Source organism: Glycine soja, chromosome 2 (genome assembly GCF_004193775.1).
Source record: "Glycine soja cultivar W05 chromosome 2, ASM419377v2, whole genome shotgun sequence".
NCBI lineage: Eukaryota > Viridiplantae > Streptophyta > Magnoliopsida > Fabales > Fabaceae > Glycine > Glycine soja.
Window position 1 is genome coordinate 32711487 of NC_041003.1, and position 22033 is coordinate 32733519.

General features: G+C 32.9%; 1 protein-coding gene and 1 long non-coding RNA gene across 2 annotated transcripts; both read right to left on the reverse strand.

Moving 5' to 3' along the window:
- Positions 1-11133: 11133 nt before the first annotated feature.
- LOC114371494 lies at positions 11134-12362 on the reverse strand. The gene is made up of 4 exons (XR_003658052.1): positions 12215-12362; positions 11769-11905; positions 11531-11618; positions 11134-11306 (listed from the first exon to the last, which is right to left on the reverse strand). It is a non-coding gene; the product is annotated as an uncharacterized LOC114371494 (long non-coding RNA).
- A 621-nt stretch (positions 12363-12983) lies between these two features.
- Positions 12984-15133, reverse strand: LOC114371489 (WAT1-related protein At1g21890-like). Its single transcript, XM_028328911.1, has 4 exons — positions 14943-15133; positions 14766-14828; positions 14524-14640; positions 12984-13036 (listed from the first exon to the last, which is right to left on the reverse strand). Exons 1-4 carry the CDS (start codon positions 15116-15118, stop codon positions 13030-13032), a joined length of 363 nt encoding a protein of 120 aa, XP_028184712.1. The 5' UTR covers positions 15119-15133; the 3' UTR covers positions 12984-13029.
- Positions 15134-22033: the final 6900 nt, after the last annotated feature.

Here is a 22033-nt window from a genome sequence, read left to right on the forward strand (position 1 = left end):
TTCCTTTAGTGGCATACCATCTCTAATTTGGAGGCCAAACATATGTTGTTTCATAAGCAACTTGTTGCAAATTAATTTTGTCATGAAAAGTTTTTCCAATTGGAGCCAAAGCCCAACAATAGTTAATTCTTCAAAATTTCATAAAGAATCTCATTAGATAGAGATAACAGAATCACTGAGTGCACCTTTTTCTCTTATAACTCAAGCACTGACTTATCAGTCTTCGATGATTGACCGGAGAAAAGAGCCCAAATTCCTTGTTCTTTCAACAAGGCTCAAATTTTGATGCGCCAAAAGGTTGAAGTTATTCTTCCCTGTTAATTTCTCAATCTTTATTATGTTGACCATCTTCTTGATAGAATCTTGAAGACACAACACAATTAGATAACAAATAGAATGTTCGATCAATGATTATTTGATCTACCCCGAGACAAATGTGAAATTGATCTTCAACCAAAGTTCTGATACCAATTTGTTGGTAATATTCAAGAAATTCTATTCATATAGGAAAATACAAATGATAAAAGGGGAAGACATATATTGTGCAAAATTGTTAAGTTTATTGCAAATAACAGAATTTTCAATGAAAGGGTTCAAAGTACTTTCAAGCTTTCTGAACCCAGAATATAGATCTCCTTATAAAGGAGACGATAGCTAATTGTCTAACTAAAAATAGTTGCAACAAAAAAATAGAAAACAGTTACAGTTACAACATAACCTATGTTAATGAACCACCAGACTAGACAATTCCTTCTACACGACTGGACACTCCACCAAATTACAAAAGATTGGGTGACCAATACAAAAGACAAGAGTACAAGACCAGATGACCATTGTTGTCCAATCGATCTCTAGCATCCATCGTCCAACAATCAAAAATGTTCATTATGCAGATCTTCATATTATACCTTTATAGAATGTTGCTTTGATTTGGAGATGATTCTCCTATCATGTCTATCTCTACACATGTTGCTTCTTTGCAATTACTCATAATTTTTTTATCTAGAGCAATGTTCTTCTTTTCCTTTAGTTGTTGATTCCTTCTCATGGCTTGAAGTTTTCTCTTCATCCAATGAGCATGTTGACTTTATTGCACTACACAACCAAGGACACTTTGAGTCTTCTTTTCAAGCCTATCATCCTTTATAAGTGACCTATGTTTGCTCTGAGTTTTCTTCAGTTGTTTCTCTTTAAAGAACTAACTCTTTTTTAATACACTTAAGCAAACTCATCAGTAGGCATAAACTCAAAAAATACTTATGATTTGTGTTCAGAAGGTTTGTCATAATTAAAACACAAAAGGGTTTTGGACTCAACAAAACCAACCCGTGAACACCCTACACATGCATATAGTGTCATATGCATCATTATGTATGATAAAGCTAATACATAAGTTAATGTATAAATTTAGTATTAAATTTTTACTTTATTATAGCCAATTTCAAGGTCATGTGTGTTTGGAATAAGAAAAGCACACACACACGCATGAGAGAACAAAAGGTTTCTTAGAAGTAGAATTTTTTTATTGATTACACAAACTAATTACATATGGATTACACCAATTATAGTGTTTAATTGCATGGTCAGTAACTAACTAACTACTATAATTGCATTAAATCTTTAACTATCACACGTTTGAATTATACACAACATTTTCCCTTAATTTTAAAATTCAAGGGACATAAATCTGACCCACTTCTCAAATATTCCAAACGATCCGTCCTTAGTGGCTCAATATATTTGTTGTTTGCATTTCTATAAGGCCATAAACCAACTCAAGCCATCCTTTATTTACTTGATGTCTTAGAAAATGAAATAATGTCTCAACATGTGTTTCTTGTAACCTGAGAAATAAGATTCTTGGATAACTTAATGGTGGATTTGATGTCAACCATTAGCTACACACATGAATCCGTACCTCAATAATCATTTCTTGCAATAATGCCTCTATCTTGTCAAGCAAGGATCATGTGATTATTGTTTCCTATTATATTCTTATTATAATCTATCTATTTAAATTAGAAGTTGTGTATGTTTCCTTAATTATAGAAATTAAATAATTAGAATAATTGTATCATTAGTGTTATTGATGGTTGTAAATATCTTTGTAATATTTATAGATGATATCATGATCAATGAAATGTAGAATAAAAAGAAATTCTGACATGGTATTAATAGGTTCTCGATCAGACTTGTGATTTTTTAAACGATTCTCTTTGTCGTCGCTCTTGCCTTGGTCTTTTTGTAGCTTCTGGTTTTGATGTTCTAAACCTTTCATTTTTGGTTTGTTAGACATGTTTCTTGTTTATGGGTTCAATTTTGGTTCTTGGGTCTCAATTATGATTCTTGGGTGTCATTTCCATCTTTGTGAATTCATGGCTTTGGACAACTTTTGTACTCGCTTTATTGGAAAAAACTCTCATGCTTGGGAATTTTGGTTATAAATTTTTCTGAAAGGGAAAGGATTGTCTGGTCATCTCAATTGGACTTCTACTACTCCCACAGACAAAGTTGCATTGGTTACATGGGAAACCAAGGATGCAAAAAAATATTTCTTGGATCCTTGTCTCCATTGAGCCTAAAATAGTTTGTAATTTGTGCTCCTTCTGCAATGTTAAAGATATGTGGGATCATTTGAAGACCAATTACAATTAAAATAATGTGACAAAATGCTTATAGCTCAAACTCGATATTGTGAATTATCAACAAGGATCTATGTTATTCGAGACTACTACTCTAGTTCTCTAAATTTGTGGGTTAAACATATTGAATCCACATCCTTGGTTTTAATTATGACAAACTATTGTTAGAGATAAGGGGAGCAACATGGTGAACAACCTAAAGGCTAAAGCTTGAAGCTCAAGGAAAAGTTTGAACAAGTTTTGAAGAAGTTTTGGCTTTTACATGCCCAACTCCCTTGAGTGGCATTTGTATTGGTTGTTAACTTGGTTGTGACATCTTAGTACATTTGATATTTGCATTGCATCAGACATCATGCATCATCATGGTTTGTGTGAAGAAAAAGTTTCTAAGTTAGAAAAATTTCTTCAGAGGCAACAACTCTTTGTTTTAATCGATTACAGAGTTGTGGTAATTGATTACAACAAGTTGTCTGAAGCTTGTAGAGTTGAGTCTCGTATCAGTTTAATCGATTACAACGGTCTCATAACCGATTACACTATTGTTTGAGACAATGACTGATTTATTCAGGAGTCTCTGCTTTAATTGATTACCAAGTGAATTAATTGATTACTTTTTTCTCATTGAGTTGTTCAAAAGTGAACAAGAATACTTTAATCGATTACTTAGGGCATCTAATCAATTACATTGTTCTTGAGTTATTTCCAAATGTTGGGATGAACACTTTATTTGATTACTTAGATAATCTAATTGATTACTTCATTGAATTAATCAATTACTTTGTAGATTTAATTGATTATAGGCAATTATAATTGTTTTATCTATAAATAACCAGCTTGTGTTCACATATACACATCAAGAGATCAATAGAAGATACTTAATACATCTCAAAAATAACATCTTAGCTTTTGAATGAGCAAGATTTTGTGCTGTCATTAGTGAATAAGAAAAGAGCTTTAAAGTTACTCACAACTTCTTAATCGTTTGATTATGAAGATCTTCTATTGAAAGTGAGTTATGTCTTTTGAGATGAAGAAGATCACCTACTCAATCCAACAAGGTTTTTATGGAAAGATTGGTCAGGTTGTATCTCTCTTACTCGGTTGTTTTTGTGTTTGGTTTTACATGGTCTTTTTGGTTATGCATGAATCGCTTAAAGCAAGCTAGAATAGAGTTTTCTAGTTTGGGCTAAGAGTAGGATTCTCTTAGGCTTATATTCACAAAAGACCTTAGTTTTGGGTGCCTTAATCTCTTTTCCAAGGTGGGAATTGTAGATTGGTTGTGATTTCTGGTAAGGATTCTTGATGCATAGTGAAAATCTAATTTTGGTTGTGGGTTAGATAACTGGATTAACTTTTCTAGTAATAGAAAGTGAACCAATATAAAAAGATTGTGTCTTTCTTCTCTTGTTCTGATCTTTTTCTCTCATTCAAGTATTAATCAAGTTTTTCATAAAGTTGCAAGATTTATAATTGTGAAAGAAATGATGTTAATGAAGGATCATGTTTAAGGAAAGATTGATTAAGTATTGATTACGTTTGATTCATATGTGTTTGTGATATGATCCATACAAAAGTTTTTTGTAACTATGTTTTTTCTAAAAAGTACATTTTGTTACCAATTCACCCCCTCCTCTTGGTTTATTGAATTTCATCATCTTTTTTTAACCATTAGCAATGCAAATTGTAAGGACGATGGGTTTAAATGATGACTAAGATTTTGCTCAAGTGTTTTAGTGTTATATCTATTAAGAAGCAAACATGTTCATTCATTCTGAAATGCTGACAATGATGCTCAGAAAGGTTGTCTCAAAGCATCTGCCAAAGAATTGAGAACACAAAAGATTCCTTGAAGCCCATATGCTTGATGAAGAATGCTTCCCTCAGAGTACTTGTTTTGGCAAACTATTGAATAACAAGGCCTTAGATAGAAGACTTATCAAAGGATACAAACACATCATCCAACATTAGAGTAAAGCTATATCAAACATAAGAATGATAAAGAACTTGACTCTGAAAACTAAACTTCAAAATGGTTCAGAATGCACCTCAAAAGACAACATCTCACATTCCATATGATGCCACACTAACTAAGGGCACATCAAAAAGTGAATGCTAAAAAGGTAAACTATAATTATAGGTATAGGATAATCTTTAGATTCAAAAGAATATGTATGTGAAAGCTTAGAAAAGAAACATGGCTTTTTATTAGAAAATATTCTTAATATTCCCATAGAGGCAGATATTTTAGCTATGGACTTAGTTCTCAAGATACTTTGGAGAATGAAGAGTTTGGAGGGAAAAATACAACGACAACTTCGATTTAAAATAACTTGGCATACAATTGTTTTATGGTGAGTTTTTCAAGATTAAGACATGAGATTGGAAGAGAAAGGAAATGAGGAAGGTTGATCCTCGAGGCTCAAAACAACTATCTAAAAAGTGTTCTTTTATAGTTTTGTGTTTTTGTGATATTGCTCTTATGTACAAGGAACCTAAAGTTCATTTTGTTTCATTCCTTTTATGTCTTAGAAAAATTCAACTCTATGACAACATGAATGTGTCTTTGTCTTGACTTGGGAGTTGCTTTCATTATAAGAATGATTGAAAGAAAAAGGTTTAGAAGAAATAACAAAGTAACATAAAATATATATCGAAAGAAAAAGAGAGATAACTTTATTTTATAGACACTCATGATTTTAATGGATTGAGATTGATTTTAATCAACTAAACTGATCATACCAAGTTTTGGGTTTTAAGTTGGATCATATTAATAGATTGATTTAAGAATAATCCATTATTCTAATGAGAATCCTAGTTTTGAAAGTGTTGGATGATAGGGTGGATGGACGACAACATGGGTCACCTAGTCTAGTTCTCTAATTTGTCTTCTGTATTGGTTGTCCACTTAACTACTCTAGAGGAGTGTGTCTAGTGGAGCGTCCAACCAATATTAGTCTATTCAATGGTTCATTAACATTGTTTTGTGCTGTAACTATTTTAATTGTTGTCAACGTTCTTCTATTATTATTTTATCTGTGCATTCCTATAAAAGGAGTTAGTTAGCAGGTGATAAGAGATCAAGAGAGAGCTTCTGAACCCAATCTTTGTTGTACTATTAATTCTGTTTAATCGGAATAAACATATATTTTATGTTATCTCTCTTCTTTTTCTTCTTCTATCATTTGCTACCCTATCTGTTTTCATGTTTTTCAATCTTAAACCCAACAAATTGGTATGAAAGCTTCGGTTCATATTAGTTTTGCATTTGTTATGTGGTGGGTCTAGGTCATTAGAGATCAATCATTTTGTTCGTGTGGCATCTTCAAGATTTGATCAAGAAAATGGTCAACACAATCAAGACTGAGAAATTCAAAGGGAAAAATAGCTTCAACCTCTGACACATCAAGATATGTGCCTTGTTGAAAGAACATGGAATCTAGGCACCTCTCTTTGGTTAATTGTTGAAGGTTGATAAGTCCGTTCTTAAGTTACAAGATGAAAAAGTCTACTTGTTGGTTCTCTTGTCATTGTTTGATGAAGTTCTTCATGAAGTTTCTAAAAAGAAAATCGTTTTTGCATTATGGCTCAAGTTGGAGAAACTCTTCATGGCGAAATGAATCTACAATAAGTAGATTCTAAAATGACGTTTGTTTGGCCTTTGAATGAGAGAAGGTACGCCACTAAAAGAACATCTTAATAAGTTAAACTCTATTCTAATGGAGCTTCGTGACATTGATGTCAAAATAGAAGATGAAGATCTGGCAATAATTTCGTTAGCCTCTCTCCCTCCTTCCTATGACAATTTGGTGAGTTTCTCTTAATGTTCGCAAGGACTCCATTACACTTGAAGAAGTCAAGTCTAGTCTTTATTCTAGAGAGCTTCGACTACAAGCGTCTGGGAATTATGATGAAGCCTCTGTTTTCGGGTTATCAGTGACTGATTCTACCAAAGGGCGGGAAAAAAAAGGCAAAGGTAGCAAAAGGAGCATGGTTGGTCCAAAGGACATCTTTAATTACCGCAAAGAAGCATATCATTGGAAGAGGGATTGTCCAAAGAAAGCAAAGAAAGATTGTGTTGTCGTTGTTGTTTAGAATGATTCCTCATCAGAAAACGATTTGGTTATGGTTGTTGGTGAACAAATACAACAACAACATTTTGAACAACGGGTACTAGACTCAATTTGGTCTTATCATATGTGTCCACACAATAGCTGGTTCATAACATATGAAAATAAGTCTCATGGTAATGTTTTGATGGGTAACAATGCTTCCTTGCAAGATAGACGGTATAGGCTCTATACAAATCAGACTGCAAATGAAATTGTTAGAACCTTAACTGATGTTCGTCATATTTAGATCTTAAGAACAATCTAGTCTCTATGGGTGCCATGGATTCAAAAGGTTTTTCTTGCTGGGTTGAAGGTGGAGTTATGCAAATCAGAGGGAAAAGGGAAGTTTGTGGTAATGCAGGTGACCAAGCAAGGAAATTTGTACATCCTTCAAGGGTCCACTATGACAGGCTTTGTCTCAACTATTCTACAAGATGGGAAGCCATGCGTCTAATGGCTCATCCAATGGAATCTACGTTTAGGCCACATGAGTGAAAAGGGACAAGAAATTCTAAGTAAGCAAGGGTTACTTGGAAATCACAAGGTGAAACCTCTTCAATTTTGTCAGCACTTTATCTATGGGAAGCAACATTCGGTGAAATTCCCAAAGGTTGTGCACACTACAAAGGCCATATTGGACTACGTCCATTCTTATTGTTGGTGGCCTTTGAGAGTTCTATCACTAGGAGGGGCAAGGTACATCCTCTCCATCATCGATGATTACTCTAGAATGACATGGGTATTCAAGATGAAGTAGAACTATGTAGCTTTCAAATGTTTCAACCATTGGACAATACTTATGAAGAATCAAACAAGGAAGACAGTAAAGTGTCTTAGGACTGACAATGGCTTGGAATTCTGACCTATGAAATACAATGAATTCTGTAAAGATTAAGGCATTACAAGATATCATATTGTATTCTATGCTCCACAACATAATGGAGTAGTTGAAAGAATGAACATGACCTTGTTGAAAAGGGCCAAATGCATATTATCTAATTTAGGGTTGAATAGAATTTTCTAGGTTGAAGCAGTCAACATAGCATGGTATCTCATGAATCGCTCCTCGACCACTGCCATAGATTTCAAGACCCTTATTGAGGCATGGTCTAACAAACCTGCTAAATACTCAATACTAAAGGTGTTTGGATGTCCAACATACTATCACATAAGTGAAGGTAAGTTGGAGCCTAGAGCCATGAAGGGTGTCTTTATGAGCTCTGAAGATGAAGTTAAAGGATTCAAAATCTGGTCTCCGTCAGAAAGAAAGGTCATTTTGAGTAGAGATGTCATATTTGTTGAACTCTATATTGCATTCTAAATCTGAACATTCGGGTAATATTAAGGATGTCACTAAGTAGATGGAGTTTGAGAAACCCACAATCAGATATTTTAATTATCAGAAGCAATTTGAAAGCACTTGATGAGACTGATCAGAATCTTCAAATGCAACCTCAACTTTAGAATTTAGCACCAGATAAGGAGTTTGACTAGTCGTGTCAAAGTCATTCGAAGTTGCTAAAAAGCACAACACCCAAAAAGCCTCAAAGACAAATTAAAGCACCTGAAAGATAAGACTTTGATAATATTGTGTCTGATGCACTACAAATAGTAGAAGAAATCGATTCACTCAAACCAACCAATTATTAGGAAGCAATTTCCTATTCTGAAGTTGAAGTGTGAATGGTAGTTGTGAATAAAGAGTTAGAATCCCTTCAGAAAAACCAGACTTGGGATTTAGTTGAATTACCTGAAGATAGATGACTAGTGAGGTGCAAGTGGATCTTCAAGAAGAAATCTAGGTCGTCCAGTAATGAAGTCATCAGGTATAAAGCATGTCTAGTAGCAAAAGGCTGCATTTAGAAAGAAGGAGTTAACAACAACAAGATCATCTCTCTAGTAGTTTGACATACTTCAATATGTGTTTTACTTACTCTTATAGCAACTCTAGACATGGAGTTAGAGCAACTGGATGTCAAAACAACCTTTCTTCATGGAAGTTTGGAGGAAGATGTTTTGATGTAGCAACCTAAAGGTTTTGAGGTGCAAGGGAAAGAAAATTTTGTTTATAGATTGAAAAAGTCTCTCTATGGGCTAAAACAATCTCTAAGGCAGTGGTACAAGAGATTTGATGAGTTCATTGTTTCTTATGGATACAACTAAAGTCTCTATGATTCATGTGTCTATCAAAGTAAGGTGGAGGATAATTTCCACATATATCTACTACTTTATATGGACAATGTGCTTATAGCATCTCTTGACAAGTCTAAAGTTTAGAATATAAAGTCATTACTTAGTAGTGAATTTGAGATAAAAGATGCGAGAGTTGCTGAAAAGATTTTGGGCATGGAGATCAAGAGGGATCATGCATAGAAGAATTTTTTCTTATGTTAGAAATAATAGATTTAGAAAGTGTTGAATGTTTTGGGATGACATTCACAAAACTAGTTAGTACTCCTTTGACAACATCTATTCAACTCAATGAACTGAATACTACTTAGTCAAAAGCAAAAAGGGAATACATGTCTCATGTTCCTTATACAAGTGTTGTCGGTAGTCTCATGTATGCAATGGTGTGTACAAGACTAGACCTAGCACAAGCAGTCAGTGTGGTGAGTACGTATATAGGTAAACCTGGGAAGGAACATTGGTAAGCTATGAAATGTATATTTAAGTACCTTAAGGGTACAACTGATATTGGACTGGTCTTTCTAGGTGGCACACCTTGTGCCTTTTTTGAATATTTAGATTCTAACTACGCTACAAATCTAGATGCAAGATGATTTGTGACAGGGTATGCATTTATAATTGGTAATTCTCTTGTCAATTGGAAGGCTACACTTCCACCTACAGTTGCCTTGTCCACTATAGAGGAAAAATACATGGCTCTGGTAGAAGCAGCAAAGGAAGGCATTTGACTAAAAAGTCTTAATAGCAACCTAAAGTTTCCAAAAGATAAAGCTATCATTTTTCGAGTGCAATTTGTCTAGCCAAGGATTAAGTCCATGATGAGAGAACTAAACATATTGACATTAGATACCACTTCATCCGCAACGAGAAGAGGATTGCAATCTAGAAAGCTTATATGAATGAGAATCCAACTGATATGTTCACAAAGCCTGTTCCTCAAAGAAAGTTCTAGCGTTGTCTGGATCTACTTAATGTAGATTGTTGGGAATAAATGATGTTACTTCTAATTCAGAACTATTATTGAACCAAGATAGAAATTTTTGGATGATAGAGGTGGATGGAGGACAACATTGGTCATCTAGTCTAGTTTTCTTATATGTCTTCTGAATTGGTCATCCATTTAACTATTGTGGAGGAGTGTGTCCAATCTAATATTAATAGTCTATTGGATAATTCATTAACATTGCTTTTTGTTATAGTTGTTTTAACTATTGTAAACATTTTTTTGGTATTCTATTATCTGTGCATTCCTATAAAAGAAGTTAGATAGCAGGGTTTGATACGAGAGCAAGAGAGAGCTTTTGAACCCAATCTTCGTTGTACTGTTAGTTCTGTTTCATTGCAATAAACTTCTATTTTGTGTTATCTCTCTCATTCTATCATTTGCTACCTTATTTGTTTCCATGTTTTTCAATCTTAAACCCAACAGAAAGCTTCTTTATAAACCTTTTCACAACTTTTAATGGATTGAAACTTAGTGTTTAATCCATTAAAATGGCACTACAAGAAAAATGACCTATACCTACAGACAAAAACTGTCACTATAAGTAAAAAATCCGTAGGTAAATGTATAATAAACTTTGTCCTACAGACGTTTCTTCCGTCAACTTTGAGGGGACGTATAATGACAGTTAATTGTCTGTCACTATAGGTTTTACCTACTATGTATAGTGTGTAGGTAAAAATCATTAACTTCTACTTACATCTCCTAACTGTAGGTAAAAGTCTTTAACATGTACCTATCATCTTCAACTGTAGGTAAATGTTTAGATCTTAGAGAGAGCTTAGAACATACATAATTAAATGTGGGCAGTGCAGCAATCCAACGATCCTTCCAGCTCCAACTAGCTTTGCCAAGTTCATAATTACCTAGGCCTTGGCTAGAGCTGACCCTCCACTATTAGAGTGACAAGACATCAAGGCCATAATCTAGTACAAGGACCATAAAGATGTCTACAATATCTTTTGCATATATACACAGAGTTAAAGTGACAAGACATCAGAATAACTTCCACATATATTTCAGTTAGACATAATTTTATAGTTGTGCTCTTAATTTTATTGATTTATATTTATAAGAAATAAATTTAAATCTAGAAGTATTAGCTAATCGCCATTTCCCTAATCAAATTAATCAAGAACAATTTTAGACCCATATAATTAGCATTCAAAATTCAAAATTAGACTACATAAACATAAAAGGAGATTCTACTGTGTGCGCATGTTCATACATAAACATAATTACAGTTCAAATCTGTCTTTCTTTTTGAGTTTTGAAAATAATAATAAACATAAAAGGAGATTTTCCTGTCTTTCTTTAATGTCTTCTTCAAGAAGCCCCCAGAAGAAATCTTTTGTGTTAAACCTGTGTATCAGATAGGGGTTGAGAGTCAATGCATTTTTTTCCCAATTGGGAAGGGGAAGGAAGAAAAATGAAAAATAAAAGTAAGAAAAATGCTACTCCAATGATCAAGAAATAATTTGCGGAGTAGCTTTGTCCTATTGAAATAATAATTTTACCATCAAGATTATATGATTATGATAAGATCATCAAACTGTCAACAATTATGAGAATTTTCAAGAGTTTACCTGAGTACACTCTATCAAGCACACGGGGAACAACACAAAAAATAGTTGATTTTAGTTCCCCAACATCATCAATTAACAATTTGACATCCTACAGCCATTGAGTAAATGATGGTCATATTCCATATTCCAAATCTGAAGTTCAACTTTTGGGGGGGGGGGGGGGGGGAATCAAACAAATCCAAAGTTTAATTATTACATCAAATGTTCATTTCGTAATGACAGATATACATATACTTACCCCACGCCAGAAACCAATTGAAGCACCATGCCATATGAATATCTCCTCAATGATCCTAAAAAAAGTATGTACGAGTGGAAGGTATGATATGTATACATCCTTTTCTTAATAGGAAGTTCAAAGCTCTGAGTTTGATCCTGTGGCAGTATTAAAAATTGAATTAGGAATGGGAAACACAAAATATTCAAAGCAAAAGACATAATTAATTCCTAGAGGTCATGACTGAAATTAACCTCAGAAAAATAAATTCCAATGTATATGATTCTGTATAAATTGGTCAAACCAAACAATCCCCAAGTTTCCATTTACAAGATATCCTTATATTTTCATTTCCATTGCACAAAAAGTTATATTCATTAATTGCTGTAACAAAGACATAAAAATGAATGCTTCTTTCTAAAGCACAAGCATTTTAGGAAAGAAAGGAGAGAATCAACAAAACTTACTCTTGAGATACTTTGTTGCATTTGGAAATGTCTTGAATAGCTGAAAAGTTTCAAAACAAATATTTGGGTGAGACTAACTGTTTACAAAAGATTGTACACAACTCTCAAATCCTTCCTAACAATTAAACTGCTATAAAACAGAGGGTTTAGATAGGAGAACCTCAGGTATCTTCTTTTCTTCTGCAAGTGCAATTGAGACCTCTGAATGGCATATAATAAACTCTATAGCCCCAACACCTGTGTCATATGAATGAGAGTGTCAAAGCAACTGAAAATTATAATTTTAATTTGAAAAATGAATATTTGTACAATGAGATATTCTCCCAGTACCATGCACCATTTGAATTTACTGCATGCAGTAAACTTCAAAAAACATATCATTGTTAGAAAAGTTATCACAATTTTAGGTACGGGACAAGTTTCAGTGTAAGTTCTTTACTTGCATTATTTTAAAAGGACTTTGTTCGTAAATAAGTGGAACTCTCTGCAAAGAGTAGATATTCAATATAAGAAACAAAGCTTCAATCTAGAAATACCTTATTCTCCATTAAGCTCAATAAGGAGTACAAAAATCCAACTACCAAAGAAACAATACAGTAGAAATAGAAATAACAATAGATACTCAGCACAAAAAAGAAACAAAAATCAACATATCAACATCTAAATAATACAATAGAAACCTCCAACATATAAAGTGAGCAGAAAAATTAAGATGGAAAAAACTCACAAGAAAACAAGGGAAGCAAATTCAAAAATAAAATGTACCTGCATGCTCATAATCCATTCTGCAGAATTGGCACCATAAATACCACATTTTATACCCTGCAAACCAGCAATATATGAATTAAGCTGAAATGAACAAATTGCTAGAAACTATAAATATAATCATATGCAAATATGAAATATCAAAATCATATAAAATAAGGATATCCATGTCAAAGAACCAAGCACTTGAACTCACATGACCATGGTTCTGATTCACTCTTGAGCTATTCATGCACATGCAGATAGCCACATTACCAAGAACATATGGTCATATGTCTCACATTACCATGGTTCTATTTTGAACGAAATAGCTATCTGCCTCCTATCCTATTGAAACAGAATTGTTTAAAATATGTCATATGTCTCATTTAACTAGTCCTCCTTCGGTTAAACTACTTCCACTGCATTCCAACCCCATCCCTTTATCATGTACCGGGTAATAAGTCTCAACTCTTAAGTCAAACTAATGAAACTATGGACATTTAAATGGCAATATTTAAATTTGAGGAAACGATTTACATTTATAGTTGTAAATGAGTTTTCATTCAATATAACCTTTTTAATTAAATATTAAATGAGTGGGTAAAATTATTTTATATTATCAATACAAATATATTATACTAACATGAACTGAATATTATTCAACATAAGTAAAACAACTGAGTCTATTGTAAGTATACTAAAAGTTTTAACTTCTAATTAAGTGTTTCATTTTAATTTTTCATAAATGAAAAATAAAAAATCATATACAAGTTTTAAAATAATTATTAAAAATCAATAATCATTAGATAATACTCCAATAATTAAGTTCTTTACTATTACTATGCTAAAGCATGGTTATGTTCTTTACTTGCTTTGTGTCACCGCACAAACAAGAAAATTTTCTTGCTTTTTAAATTTCGTATTTTCAGTTCCACTTAAATTGCATGTCTCTCCTTTTCCTTAGCTTTCATGGAGCGTTTCTCGTTCTTCATTAACTCTCTTGTTCAATTCTTCTTCTTCTTTTTTTATGAAAATTTCTTAGATTTTTTATTTAAATAATTAGAGGCTTGTGACAAATTCGGAATGCAAAATGATTTTAAAGGTTCAAAGGTAGCAAGCAAATCTGCAAATGTGAGTAAATGTGAAAGATTTTATGGCAAGTGAGATTAAAGTTTCATAGATCGATGATTTTTTTAAAATAAATTTGTAATTTTGTGTGAAATATGATATTTTAATTGATAGTTTTATGTATAAAAGGTGAATTACACCTTTTCGTTTTGAAAATTTTCCTGCGCATTACTAACATATCCCCTGATGGACCATTATTTAGAGTCTTTTTTATTTTTATATTAGATAAGCATGTAGGTAATTAAATACTATGAGTTAAAAACTTTTACGTTATGAGAAATTGTAAAAAAAAAAATATGACTGATGCGATCATATCAATTATGGTCGTAATGCTGATTGTGATGAATCAAAACACGTAGTCGCATCAACCATTACTATGATTGTGGAATTAGTGATACAAAAATATAACTCTTATTTGATTTATTATTACTTACCTTAGAATGACAGCCATCACAAAAGTAACAGAGTGAGCGGAGTTCATAACAGCAGATAGGAAAGATGCCGACGTGAATTTCATGCCCAAGAGGGCGATGCACTGGTCCAGCATTATTCTGCAAGTAGTAACACCATATAAATAATTTATTTAACTATGTGCACTAAATACATAATAATTAATTAAAAATATCAGGAAGTATAATATAATTTCATATATATGTAAGTGTAGGATAATGATTACTCGAAGAAAGCCAGTGCCATAATCTCTGAAAATACCCGGAAAGTCATCTTGGGCCTAACTTTCCTGCAAATTAAAACAACATTTATTTTATTTTAATAGAGCTGAGTACTTTGATGTATATGCATGCATGCAAGGATCATGTTTATTACGAATGAATGATAGGTGAAGGGAAGAGACCTTTCAAGAACAAATGCGAAGGGAGCAAGAGATACAGAGGCGATGGCATTACGATAGACGATGAACACGTAATGGCTCATACCCTTCTTTATAGAATCCATCGCAAATATGAACATGCCAGCAGACCCAAATTGAACTGCCACTAACAGCAGATACGGCCTTGCATTTGTGAACATGCCAGCAGACCCAAAGTTTTTAAGTCATTCTATCTTTAAAATTTCCTAATAATAATAACAGCAATTGCTCCCTCTGCCTCATTTGGAGAAGAGGTAAACCTGTAATCATATGTAAGCTTTTCCCACTGTTTAATGTCCCTCTTCGCAAATATTATAATATGTTCATCGACATTAACACTTATAACTCTGGAATAGCAATTTGGCTGCACTCAAACAAAAATTATAAGCAATTATTTTTTTCTTTAGCAACCAAAATAAGGCTGAATGAATTCTTCCGTAAATAAATAAGTTGAATTGCAATATTTACAAACTAATGTCAAAAGCATAGGAGTCAATTCCATATAGTGGCACAGAGCAGCCATATAGAAGGTAGCATGATGACATGTATTTTGAAGTCAAGGTACGCATTACATAAATTCTGACGAGAGAGAAGCTCTGATCCAGAATTGAATCCCACATAGCTTGTGTCAAATTCTTTCTTATACATGAGTCGCCTAATATTTGAACAGAGATTTAGCTCACATATAGCATCTAATAAACAACTAAGTACCAGTATATTGTTAATCCCACATAGCTTTTTCCCTTTTTTCTTTTTATCTAATGTTTTCCTCTGAAAGCCAGTGAAAATAATAATAATAATTTACCTGGATCTATTCCATCAGTGTTTGGAGAGTCAACTGGAGAAAGAATGGTCAGCCCTTGAATTATAATGTCACTGCAGAGATAGGAGATAATAAGAATAAAAGAAAATACTGTAAATTAAGATTAATCCACCAACTATCTAATCAACCTTGTTTAGTTATGACAAAAAACACATACTTCCTAACCCTAACTCTTTCAATCAGCATTTCTCTCTCTAAAATTTGTCTCCAAATCACAAACACGCCCATTCCACACACACAATACAAATATTAATTGACCTTTCAATAAATGAGTGGTCCCTACAACTCCTTTTGAATCTAACTGACTCATTTTAAAACTCATAGCTAATTGTATCTAGTTGTGTAGCAATCACTACTCAAAACAAAACAAAAAAGAAAAAGATAAAAGAGAATGAACTAGAAAGTAGGGGTTCAGTTAAACCATTCACAATCAACATTCTTATTTCAATTCAAATTTCAAAATAAAACTCAGCAAGTAACAGCAACATGCCATTTAACCTGCGCATCAATCTCAAACCCTATGTTAATTGCCGCGTGTCCAGAATGAAGAAGAAGAAGATGATGATATATCAGCGTGATTGAGGAATTGCCTGAGAGAAAAAGGGAAACAAAAGGGGAAAGGAAGAAAAGAGAGAAGGGATCTACCTTGTAATGTTGGGGCAGACGGATGTGTTTTGAACATTTGCGTCTGCGGGTTATTTTGGTGAAACTAAACTAGTACCTTCTCTGCATCAATTCAAAGGCCCGGTCCATAATCCAAAGGCTTGTGGCCATTTTGGAGTTTGATTTCAAGATAAAATGAATATCATTGCTGAAACTAACAAGAAATTGCCATAAAAAATAATGTTAATCTAAATTAAAATTTAATATTACTAATTAATATATTTTATCTTTAAAATTTTGAACAATTATTAACTAAAAATTAATTTAAATTGAATGGTTATTTTTTGAGATTGAGTATTTACTAAAAAAACAAGAGATTAATATTCAAATTTAAACAGTCTTAACGAGTTTTACCTACACCAACAATCGTAGGTACAAGACTTTTGAGGTTATACCTACATTAACCAATTATAGGCACATGTTTTATGAACTTTTATCTACATCACGTAGTTGTAGGTATAAGTTTTTTAGAATTTTGCCTACACTGTGGTTTTTGTAGGTGGAAATCCTTTTGAGTTTTACCTACACTAATCAACCATAGGCACAAGTTTTTTGGAGTTTTACCTACACAATGTAATTGTAGGTAGAAGTCTTTTTTCAGTTTTAATGAGTTTACTTACACCAAATAATGATTGGTACAAATGGTTGAGTTTTACCTACATTAGTCATTTGTAGGTAGAAGTATTTTTAAGATTTACCTACACTAATTAATGTCTGTAGGAAAAAAGCGTCTGTAGGTATATGTCATTTTTCTTGTAGTGTGGTGAAGACTCTATTTGTTCATTTCATGAGGCTATAAGGCCCAAACTCGAAATTTAATGGATTAATCCAAATGATTAAACAACTAAAATGTTTCTTTTCATTTTCTAAAATTCCTAAGAACATATTAATGGATTAAAATACTTTTCCATGGATTAGATTGGAGAGAAACTTAGGTGAGCTGGGTTCTTTTTAAGTGTTTTGAAAAATGCTAAGTATCCACTTGATTATTAGAGTGTTTTAACCTTTGTGAAATTACTTCAAGGGACTTAAGCAATAATAAACAACAACAAATAAGACACAAAACACATAAAAGAAAATTATAAAACTAATACACAAGTTCTTCATTCTTCATTGGTTGGTCAATCTTCAAATCATCAACTTCCTTCAAATAGGTCCAACAAACCCACTTAATTTGATGATGACAACCAATGTTAGAGTGTTAATTTCATTGCATTGTCTTGTTTGTGTACCTGAAATGGAAACACTCATTTCTCTTCCTTTTAGGCCATCATCAAATGAAATTATAGCCAATAACTTTCAAATAGCTAAAGAACTAAAAAAGAGTATAATGTTAAGTGCCAAAATTACATAATTTTTTAGTGCTTTTTAAGGCAATTATCTTGATCTTACCTAAATTTAGAAGGTTTTTTTGACTCAAATTGCTTCATTTTGACTATTTTTTAAATTTTAGTCTAGTAGTTTAATTTCTTAGATACATTGTAATCATTTATCCCATTTTTTTTGTAGAAAAAGGGTCAGAAGACGAATGCATCTTGGAGAGCAAATTTGAAGTACTAAAGCTTCAAAAGGATTAGCTTACACAACAAATTTTTGGAAGAACAAAAACTATTATTTGACCAAGCCAGAATCCATGGCTAAACTCTTCAATTGTAAGGGGTTGATGTAACCATTTTTGAACTCCCATGTATCTTTTGATATGAATGAATATATACTTTGTATATTTATCCTCTATGTTAGCATTTTATGTCTTTACTTAAATCTTCTTGTGGATTGGCCACCCATGGCATGATTTTGAGATGTGAAAGATGTTGGAAAACACTTTTATTGTCTTGAACTAAAACAAAAATTTCCAAGAGGCTTAGTGTCTAGGAATGGAGTTGAATTTGTTAGTAGTCTTTGGGTCACAAAGCTTAAAGCTAGTGCATTCGTTAAGTTTTTAAGGGATCTTGGCTTAAGGAAGGTATTTAAGGCTTTTTTTACCTAAGGAATTAGGATCAAGAAATCATTTATTGAGTGATTTTAACATAAGATCAAAAATGAAGTGCGTATGATACATTAATGTGAAATGAGAGTGCAGGTTTGGTTAGATCTATCCCTGCAGTGATTGCTACCAACTGTTTTACCATCTTTTTAGATTTCTTTTGTTATAAAAACCACAAAAACATCCACTTACCCACTGTCCAACAGTTGATTTGTTTGTTACTTCCATAAAACCAACAAAAAGTTCATGTTTTTATTGCTTTCTTATGCTATTTTTTAAGCCTAAGTTAATATTTATGTGAAATTGCTTATATTACACAAGTCTCTTGGGAAAATGATATTTGGACATGAGTTTTTCAAAGCAAGAGAAGGGCTCAAGTGGTACTTCATCCTTAACATCCAGTGGTTCTTCCACTGTTTGTTGTGTGCTCGTTCTAGTCTCTCTTGAGGTCCATACTTCATCAACTTTTTCCATCCCCATTTTGTGTAAAGTTATAGTATTGAACTGATTAGTGGACCTTGGCCTTCGGACATACCCCCCCCCCCCCGGTACTTACTCCAAAGTAGTCCAAAATCCTTCATTTAAAGATTTTGTTGGTTTTTTTTAGTCTGGAAACCTTTGGCCTTCAGCACAATTCAACAATCAAGTAACCCATTAGATGGAACGAAGGAAGATTATTGTCACTCACATCCCCCAACATGATCTATTGCAGGCCTAATTACTACCTTTATGATCACTATGTTATAGATGATGTTTGCTAGCATTAAAGACTATAATTTCTAAATGTGGGAGCCATAATGACTTCAAGTCGAAAAACTACTATTACATTACGTTTTCCATGAGAAGCGCTTATGACACTTACATAGCTATTATGAAGTATTCCCATAGTGGGTTTATTTGGTATAATTAAATAGTACTCCTAATATCTATATTTGTGTGTCAACTTAATCTCTCATATCCATGACCTATGAGATGTGGTAATCAATCTACTCACGCAATAGTCTTGATGCATTATGGGAATCCTAGTAAAAAATAATACTTAATTACAAATACTTTTAGAATAGTGTTTCATTGTTCAATGACTCTCACAATCAGATTCTACTTGATGGAATAACCAGGAATCTAGAAAGGGGGAGTTAAATATATTCTTTTCAAATGTTTACCAATTTATTCTTTAAGATTCAATTAAAACTAACCCGCCCCCCTCAATGTAATCAAGGTTTTCTCAAAAACTAGATGATAAAGATTTTTCAACAAAGAAAACAATGAATATACAATTCTACGAAAAACAAAGTATTACGGCCCTTTTACAACAATTCCATTACCAAGATTGACTATTAAAGCAAAGGTTTAGAGAAAGAGAATCACACACAAAATTTATATTGGTTCAGTCCTCAAGAGGACCTACATCTAGTTGTTCTAAGACCCCTTAAAACTTTCACTAATAGAGAACCAAGTACAAACACTAAGCACAAGCAATCCCCTAAAATTTTACTCTTTTCTTGAACCCTACAAGAGAAGGCTCAGGAGTTGAAACCCTATTAACTCACATAAACCCTTGATAACCCTAATAAAGTTCAAAAACTAGAAAGAAATCAAAATAGGATTGAATACACCTGAATGTGTAGATCACATTATCTTCAAGCCTTTCTTTCCTTTCTCAAACCATGATGAAGAATGAATGAATGTCTTGTTGAAATGCAAAGTGGTTCCTCTAGATGACTCCTAGAAAGTATTTTCAAAAGATAATATCTAATGAAAAGTCACTAATGAGAATGAACAAGTGAGGGTATATATAGTTTTAACAAAAAAAATATGGTAATTGATTACAAGTGAGGGTATCTAATCAAAAGATAATAATCAATTAATTCGTTTAGATCCCTCTTGTTCCCCATTTCAAGAAAAATGGTAATTGATTACAAAATATGGTAATCGATTATCTCGTTTCAAAAAGAGCTTCTAAAGCTTCTATGGTTTCTAGAATAATCAATTATCAAATGTTGTAATCGATTATTTTGAAACACAGAGAGCTCCTAAGTTTCCAAATGCAATCTAATCAATTACAATATGTTGTAGTTGGTTATTTCAAGATACAAAGATCCTCTTTTTTTAAAATTGGGTTGGGTAATTGATTACAAAACTTGGTAATTAGTTAATTTGATAAAAATTGTCAATACTTCCAGAGAAGTTCTTTTTTCTTGTTCTAACACTTTGTAATTGATTACTTAAACTTGGTAATCTATTACACAGTGTTTAACTTATTGCTTCTTAGAAACTTTGAAATCAATACATATATCTTCTCATGTTTGATGGCCACTAAGCATGGGTAAAGAAAACTAAGTCTAAAACACTCAACATGCCTAGTCTAAAAACATCCAATGTAAATGCCACGTCTTCAGAAATTTATTTGGCATTGCAAAACTATTAAAACTAAAAGATCCTAAGACTATTTTTCAAAGTCTTCAAACTCTTGATCCAACAATCTCCCCCTTTTTGGTTTTGATCAAGCCAAACCAATTGATGTGTATTGGTGTTTTCCTTTAATCATGTACCTATTCTACATCATGCTTAACAAACATATTAGAAGCATCTATTTGAATTAGAATGGCTAGGTGTATACACAATCAATCATATCTTTCTCCCCCTTTTGGCATCACAAAGCCAAAAAGAAATGGCCAACATAATAAAACCACAAATGAAAGAAGCACCCAAGGTAGAGAAAGGAAAATGTCATTCAAATGAAACATATGACATTACATATCATTACTCAAACTACAAAACAACTTAATAGAAATATAACAAATATCACAAAATAACATCAAGACTCTAAAGAGGTCCTAGGAAGGATATCTAAGGGTAGGATCAAAGAACATCCACATGATGTGCTCCCATAGCATCTAGCCTTTTTGTCAAAGCACTTATTCAGCTCCCCATAGTCTTCTTTGTGCATCCTCATGAGCTCATCCATTTTTGCCATCATTATTAACTCAAAAGGACTTATCAATTTTTCTTCAGCTGCAACTATTGTACTTTCACCTTCCTTAGGCTTCTCAATCTAGCCTCATCCTTCTTCATCTGCTTCAATGTAACCCATTTGTTTGAAAACCTTGGACTTCATTTCAAACTCTGGATCTACAAAAGGAAAAATCTCATCCTAGGTATCCACCTTGAAGTGATCAAGGATCCTAGAAATCAACACTGCATAAGGACACTTGAAGGAACCAATGCTCTTGGTCTTCAGCATGTTATCTACAACAACATTGATCCAGTCTAGCTTCATCCTCCTTTGCATAAAGCTGATGAGAAGAAGATCCTCCTTTGTCAATTGTGCATGATTACTTCCCTTGGGAGTAATGATCCGGACAATAGCATAAGCCAGAAGTTTGTGTTCCATCAATAATGGGTCTGTACCAAATTTTTCCTTGCCCTTGACTTTGGACACAGTAGCAGTGAATGTAGAAGGATCCTTCATCAATTTCTTGTATTTTTTGTGACCTTGTTGAGTTTCACACCAGCATCTTTCAAACCTTTATCATTTTCCATCATCCCTTTTGACAAAAATCCAACAATATCTTCCCAAACTTCAAGGGTCATCACCATCTGCTT

What these genes read in the sequence shown, in the direction of transcription:
- LOC114371489 (XM_028328911.1), bottom strand. Translation starts at nt 15,118, where the DNA reads ATGTTCACAAATGCAAGGCCGTATCTGCTGTTAGTGGCAGTTCAATTT. An exon ending in TTCGCATTTGTTCTTGAAAG is followed by an intron (nt 14,829 to 14,942) that starts GTCTCTTCCCTT and finishes TTTAATTTGCAG; the next exon opens with GAAAGTTAGGCCCAAGATGA. An exon ending in ATGGCACTGGCTTTCTTCGA is followed by an intron (nt 14,641 to 14,765) that starts GTAATCATTATC and finishes TACTACTTGCAG; the next exon opens with AATAATGCTGGACCAGTGCA.